At 48.1% G+C, this 7,494-nt stretch overlaps 1 protein-coding gene across 2 annotated transcripts in view; it reads left to right on the forward strand.

The window, feature by feature from the left end:
• LOC147748690 (phospholipid phosphatase 3-like) overlaps positions 1–5,593 on the forward strand; it is a 90,650-nt gene extending 85,057 nt beyond the window's left edge. For both annotated transcript variants that reach the window (XM_086963571.1, XM_086963573.1), the window contains one exon: positions 374–5,593. In XM_086963571.1, coding sequence (XP_086819697.1) covers positions 374–475 — 102 coding nt within the window. In that variant the 3' untranslated portion in view covers positions 476–5,593. The remainder of the gene's footprint in view (positions 1–373) is intronic.
• The last annotated feature ends 1,901 nt before the right edge of the window (positions 5,594–7,494 follow it).

Here is a 7,494-nt window from a genome sequence, read left to right on the forward strand (position 1 = left end):
AAGAGTTCCAAGACCCCTATCCGAGGTTGACCTGCCAACGAGGATGCCAATTCAGATGCTGGGCACTCACAGTTGTTGGAAGGGACAGAAAACACTTCAAGTCTCACTCAAAGGGCGTTGCCTCCCTTCAGCACTGCCTCGTTCTCGGTCAGCCTCAGCAGTGTCGTTGACTTTAGTGGATTTTTAGACATGGGAAGCAAACTATTTATATTTTAAGATGTTAACTGTTGGACCTGGCCCTTTGAAGTCTTGGGCTCTGTTTTGGCTCCCCATGACCGAGTTACAGAGCACGCAGGTCTTCATGTGAGCTCCAAGCATTGCAAAAAAAATCATATTACAATTGTTCTCACTGCTTCTTTTCTGTTTCTTTCAGGCCTTCCACATTTCTGGCATGTTCCGATACAAGACCTGCAAGCCTTCTATTCCACTGCCTTGCCCAGAGAGCCCCGACTCGAACTCGCACACCAACTGCTAGCTGATGTGGCACCCCAAGACCCTCGGGGTCTTCCATTTCAGAGCCAGCACTGTGAACTCGCAGAAAGAGAGATCTTTCACAGCTATCACTTGTGTTATACGTGAACGGTTGTCTGCTGCGCTGATTGGCTGCACAGTGAGGTGAATGTATCGCTCATGGGCGCCAGTGTCCAGAGAAGTCTTGGGATTCACCAGAAGACAAGAGGCTCCGAGCCATCAGCGGCCATGTTCTAAGTGTATCTGTTCCGCTCTGTGCTACTGTTCTCTTATAGGATGAGAAACTCTTGCATCAAAGAATCCGCGAAACATGACGGCTTTCAGAGACAACTGTGAATAGTATCCCCAAACTCGAACCCCCTGACCCAGCGACAGACAATTTCAAAGCCTTCACTGCCAATGTGCCTTATCTAGGGTGCTGAGCTGACTTTCGGGGAACACCCAGATCCACTGCGAATGTCCATCATTTCTTCTTCAAGCACTTTAAGGCCTCCTCTGGAGTTCGAAATTTCAAGATCACAGATGACCACGAGCTGGCAAAGCCGCCTGGGTACTTTGACACTCAGAGGTGTCCTGATCGATGAATTCTCCGTCCAGGAGAAGGATGGGATAAAACCACTATCGGGGCAGACGTTTCTCCTTCTTCACATGGGAAACCAGCGCTTCTTCAGGGCGGAAGCCTCTCCTTCTTCGCTTGAGGCACCAAGCCGTCTGGAAGGAAGCCTCACCTTCTTCGTGAGGGACACCAGCTCTTCAGGAAGGAAATCCCTGCCTCTGCTCAGAGGGATGATACCGCCCTGTGCCTTTGCAAGCGCCACTTTGTGGCGGATATTAGACAGTCCTTCATTTCACTAAAGGTCCTATACCACTGACTTTTCAGCCCGGACACCCTGGGCGCTTATCTCTTCCTGGACATGTCAGGCCCTTCCTCGGCAGGAAGTCCCACGGCCACGTGCTTTGTGTGAACTCTGACCTGCATGTGTCTGGATGGACAGTCAAAACAGTTCCTGTGTGGGTGGCAGGAAGGTCTTCGGCCTGCCTGTGAGTGGGTGTATTGCTGTATTCGTGGGAGTGTACTCTGCCTGCCCTGGAGCACTGCACTGTCCTCGCTCTGCAGCCTTCCTGTGGGTGGGGTGCACTGTTGTAGCCCTCGGCCTGCCCTCTGCATGCATTTGGGTTTGTTCTGACCTCGATTTTGGGCCTTACAGTCAAGGTGTTTTGCCCCTTCTATGAACTACTGCCACCCTGTCTCAGAATGCCTTTATCTCTTTTAACCGCCCACCTTGATTTGCTCTCCTAATATCTGGGATCAGCCCCTCTGCTGGAATTTCCTTCTCATGGGGTGGCATTGCTTCTCAACCTTCCCTTTACCGTAGAATCTGCTTCTCCTCTCCAGGAACTGTTCCAATTATCACCCTCCCTACCTCACCATATACCCAAACTGATGCCCTGAGGCTCTCTTCCCTCTCTGAGGGCATCATGCCCTCCTCTCTCTCCCGTGCCCCCATGCTTCAGTTCACTCCTCTCCTCTGATGCTCCAGTGCCCCTTCTCCTCACTGATTCTCTGTTGCCCCATGTCATTTCTGATACCCTCCTGGCATCTACCGTCTATCCAGAGCTTCAATTTATGATAGGCACATGCCAGCTCTCTTTGCCCTCTTTCCTCTCTCCCAGCCTCTTTTTTATCATGCCCTTGTGCCCTCTCCTCTCTTAGGTGCCTTCATGTCCATTGTCCTCTCTCAATATGCCTTCTGCTTTCTTCATTTGGGGTATGCCTTCTTGCACTCTCTGATTCTGATTCCCCCTTTGCCCTTCCCGTTCTAATGCCACTTTGCCCTCTTGGCATCTCCCTTCTCTGATTTCGCACTCTCTTTTCTGATCCCACTTCTGATGCCCGCATGGCCTAGCCGCCACATGGAGCCCTGGCACTCACGTATTCCTCTCTTGCCTCCGTCTCTGCAGACCTCAGCACTCTCTTACTCCTGCTTGTCACATCTTCCCTTCACAACCCCGGGTGGATTCTCCCCTCTCTGACGCCATGCTGCTCTCTCAAGATTCCAGTGCCATCTCTTTTTATAGACACATCCAGTCTTTTTTCTCGAGGGCTCTTGACCTCTCTGATGTCATATGATATCTCCGTTTCTGATTCCCTCCTGCCTTATGAGGTCACCCTGCCCTTTGCCCTTTAATGTCCCCTTCACTGATGCCTTCTTTGCAAACTTTCTGAGACCCTCTTCACCTGCGCGCTCTCTGTTGTTGTGACTTCTGCTCCCTGTGTGCGGCTGAAGTGTAACCAGTGCATCCCTACTCTAAACACTTACACTAAATGGTACAGGTGGCATGAATGTGCCAGGAGTGGAAAGACAAAGCATGGGAATGAGGGGAATATAAACGTGCTCATCACCTTTATTTGGTGCTGCCACAGAAAGACACACACACACACCATGTGACCCATAGCAGGCAATCATTCGGTAGCTGAGATCTAACTCAAGAGAAGAGCTGCTTGGTCTTCCATGTTTTGCTCCAGCAGCTCACTTGTTTTGCCTCCTGTACTCCAAGTCCCCTTCAACCCTTCCGCCTCCTCAACCCTCTTTCTGGTTTGCCAATTTTCCAGCGTGTGCTTTAAACACAAACCTCTCCTCCCAGTTCCATTCCAAGAGCCACTCTGTCCCCTTTAATCTGCTGCCACAATTATCTGGGGCTTTCAGGTTGGCCCCATGAATCATCCTATTCTCTCATTTCTGCTCCTCGAGTCACCCACTTTTCTCTAACCTCCTCCAAGATCCCCAAGCCTCCAAGTGTGCTCTGAGAGACATCCTTTCCTCCAGGCCCGGTTCTAGCCTGTCCCTCTCAGTCTGTCCCTATAACTGCCCAATGCTCCAGGTCAGCTGCAAGAGTCGTTTCACCTCCAAGGTTTGCCCCAGGAACCCTCTTGTCCACACATAGCCTTCTCCAAAGTTATCCTGTCCTTCCAGTTCCGCCTGAAGTACTGTCCTGTCCTCCTACATCTTCTCCAAGATGTCCATGACATTTTTTTAGGTCTGTTCTGAGAGCACTATAGGTTCACTCCAAGAGCCGCTCATCTCCTTCCAGTTGGCCCTAATAACCACCCATTCCTTCCCAGTCTTCTTCAAGATCTGCTCTATCCCTCCAATTTGACCCTCAGTGGAAATGTTCTAGATCAGGCTAACTTTCTCATCTCCCCTCCAAAAGTTACCATCTGCCCCAATTTTACTTCCAAAAGTCACTCTACCCTCCCACGCCCATCCCACCATCTTATGCACACTTTAAAGAGCTTCTACCTGTTCTAGGGAGGCCAGGGTATGCTCCAGGGATCAATGTGTCTGCTCTAGAGAGAGGTATGTCCATTCTAGAGAGGGTAGTATCCAAACCAAGGGGGTTATGTCCACTCCAAGGATATTTTAACTCAGTTACGTTGGTGGGTCCTTCAGAGGGAGCTGGGGATGTGGCTGTATTTTGCAGATTTCAACTGTATTTTACGTGCTAGAGGACTCTCAAAATGTGAAGCACTTGCTAGATAACCGAAAGAAGCCGACTCTAAACCTAGTAGCCTTTGCCGATCCATTGGCTTCGGCAACTCATTGAAGATACTAGTGGAGCAGTAACCGACTTGTAATGTGAATGAAACTGCTGACAAACACAAACTATGCATACATAGTCTGGGTGCCATCAATGGGACAGGGCGTTTTACGTACGAAAATGCAGATATATATTAAATTTCAGACTTGATGAGGAACCAAAAACACGTATCATATATAGATTAGAAAACTACTGAAAATGTCTTAAACTACATTTTTATTGAAATTGAAAGCCATATCACTAGTGGGGGGTTTATTGACCCTATGTACTAACAGGACAAATTAGCTGCAGCCACACCATATCATGCTTAGGCTCTGAAAGAGACAAGCAAACTCTTGACCAGCACCACTCATTATCCAGGAGAGACTCAACCGAGGGGATGCTCTTGGGGTGCTGCTTCATTCGGGGAGAAGGCCCCCACTCCTAATCACATGGAAAAAGGACCCCCTTCCATTAGGTCAATGACCTTGCCTGGGAGAGACCTCTCTCCACGTGGTCAGTACCTTGCCAGAAAGCTGCCAGAGGGGAAGTGGGGGATGTATGAACATCAGAGCCCCCCCCCCCCCATTTAATGTCAGTGTAGGAACCTAGGTACTCTGGGGGAGGGACTAAAACGAATGATGTAATTATGAACAACCAATGCACTCCACCTCTGTTAAAGTAGCCAGTGGTTCATATAGGCTTTAAAGAAACCACATGCCCGACAACAGGACCGTATGCGTGGAAGGAGTTGAGGCCTAAACTTACTCCAATATGTAATTAGTCATGCCCTACAGAGCAGCATACCCATCCCCTAGCGATGATGGACACACGAGGCCCCTGAGAGATTATTCCTTTTCATAACAGCCAACTAGGGTCACAAATCCAGCAGCTCAACACAAGTACCAACCGCACTACCCCGCACCCCACGTTCCACTACACAACAACACTTTGTAATGCTTTCATAAGCCATGCACACCATCTACCCCTGTATGACCACTGGTCAGGGGACAAGCCTGTATGACTCCTAGTACAGCAAAGCCACAACGCCCACGCTTTACCACCAGCACAGGTAGCACCCACGTGTCGTAATTCTGTGAGATCTTCAATGTCTAGTTGAATCTATGTGTTATGTTTCACCAGATCATCCTCTTCTAAGTCATGCACATAGCAAACCTTCACCAATCGATTCTAGGCACCAGCACTTCTTGCTCCTCTTGAGCTTGTGACAACGCTGAGTTACAATTTCTGATTTCTGACCTGTGGCTCTGCCGGGGCTCTTTGGGACAACCGAAGACTGACCTGCTCTATTTTTAGATTGATGATGAAAACTGGTGCTTCTTGGCCGTATTTGGCACCATGTTCATATGGCCATATTTCATATTGGGACGACGTCTTAGTATAAAGATGCCTCGTGAAGACTGAGCCACGGGAAAAGCTCTTCAATAAAACTGTGTGTGTGTGGGTGTTCGTGTGTCTGATTTATGTGTGTCTAACCACTACATTATCATGAAGTAAGCAACAATAAATACCTATATTTTATGATGTGGTGTGTATTTTTTTGGTACTGAGCACTGCAGGATGATCCAGGTCCTTGTATTTTAGCATTCAGTGGGCTTTCGGTGTTGTGGTGTTAAGTCTGGGATTAAGAATGGGTGGTGGGGATTAAGGGGTCAACTGTGGCTGGTGAATATTTGGAGGCTGAGAGGGGTTAATGATGGGTGGGTTCAGAAAGGTTGATAGGGTCAATTACTTAGTGTTGGTTTGTAGAGATTACGGTAAAGAAAGAACAGTAGCTGGCCAAGATCTTGGAACTAAGAAAGGTCAGTTGGCATCTCCAATCGAATTGTATTTTCAAGTGTCCTTGGGTTTCCCAGATCAAGCACCCTTGACTCTTTTGACCTCAAATCTCACCTACCGAATTTCTCCGGATCACAAGACTTATTTTCCCAGTTTATTTGGATATAAAGTCTCTACAGCCTGGTCTCATGAAGCCCAAAGACTCGGTTCTTTTGTTCCTTGAGGTTCTAAAATAATGTTCTGCCTAGTCTTCTTGTGACATAGAACTTGGCTCACTGCATCTTGTTCCTACCTCGATACTGGAATCTCAAGATGTGGCTATTTAGTTCATAGAGTTTTTTCGAGCGGCCCCATTACTCTTTTAGTCTCAAATCTGCATCTCTGGTCTATTGGTTTTATGGCCAGGCTCTCTAGATTTTTGTACTTTTACGCCCTAACTCTCTGATGTCCTAGAATTTGAATGTCTAGTTCCTTAGTCTCCCAGTCTAAAGTCATTGTGACTATAGTTGTAGTCTGGAGGCCTGACGCTCCAGTCTCTTTGTGTCTAAAATAAGGGGTCGCAGGTTTATTTATTTATTTATTTTATTTAAGATTTTTGTAGAGCGCGTAGCCGCGTAGTAACCCGTGAGCATCCCAGTGCTAGAACCTAGAAAGTCAGGAGGGAGCGGTAGCAAGGAAAACGGAAAGATCAGGGAAAAAGGAGAGATCAGGGAAAAGGGAGTCCTGCAGTTTCAAGACTTGCTGTCCTAGTCATGTAATCTCAAGACATTCCTCCATAATTGCAGATCAGGTCCTGTGTTCCTACTCTCCTGGGATATAAAGGCTTGGTTCCCTAAACGCCTGTATTCTTGGCATCAAAACTCCTGGCTCCCTTTTCTTGTAGTTGTAAGAACTGGTTGTCTCGTCTAGTAGTCTCAAGATCTGGATCTGTTATCTTTTAGTTTAAGCTCTGTCTTCCTAGTCTCTTGGTATCTAGATGCCCGCCTCCCTGGGCTCTTGCTCTGTTGATCTAATGATCTGGTCTCCTTTCGCCTTCACTATATCGGTCTCTCTACTCTAGTATTCTCAAGACCTGCATCCATGTTCTTGCAGTTTTAGGATCTGCCCCCCTAGTCTGTTGAGATCCAAAGGCCATGCTCTCCAGACCCCTGTAGTTTTGAGGCCTGGTTTTCTAGTCTCCTGGTACCCAAGGGCCATGCTCGCTTTTCTAGAAACAAGAACACTTCCCCTAGTCGAGAAGTCTCAATCACTACCCTCCTTGACCTTGACCTTGACCGTGGCCTGGTTCCTTAGTCTCTCACAGTGTAAGGACATGGCTCTCTAGACTCATGTCGTCTTCAGTCCTGGCTTCGCTGTGTATCTGTCTTATACTGTGGTCTCAAGGCCTCTATTCTTCAGGTTCAGCACTCTGCTTTTTATACGTGAAGCAGTAGCTTTCACAAGAGAACGCAGGGTTTTTGTGGGAATGCGTGAGTGAGAACTTACAGCAGTGCACGGTTTGCTTTATTCCTCAAGGGGATGCATCAGGTTTTCATTTGTAAACAGGGCCGGGGCCTTAAACTAGTTCCCGCATCCAACTCCGCACTCAGGACAGCGGGTCCCATGCGTGTATTCATGGTCACACACATGGCAGCCACCGTGAAC

This window comes from Lissotriton vulgaris, chromosome 1_1 (assembly GCF_964263255.1).
Source record: "Lissotriton vulgaris chromosome 1_1, aLisVul1.2, whole genome shotgun sequence".
Taxonomy (NCBI): Eukaryota; Metazoa; Chordata; class Amphibia; order Caudata; family Salamandridae; genus Lissotriton; species Lissotriton vulgaris.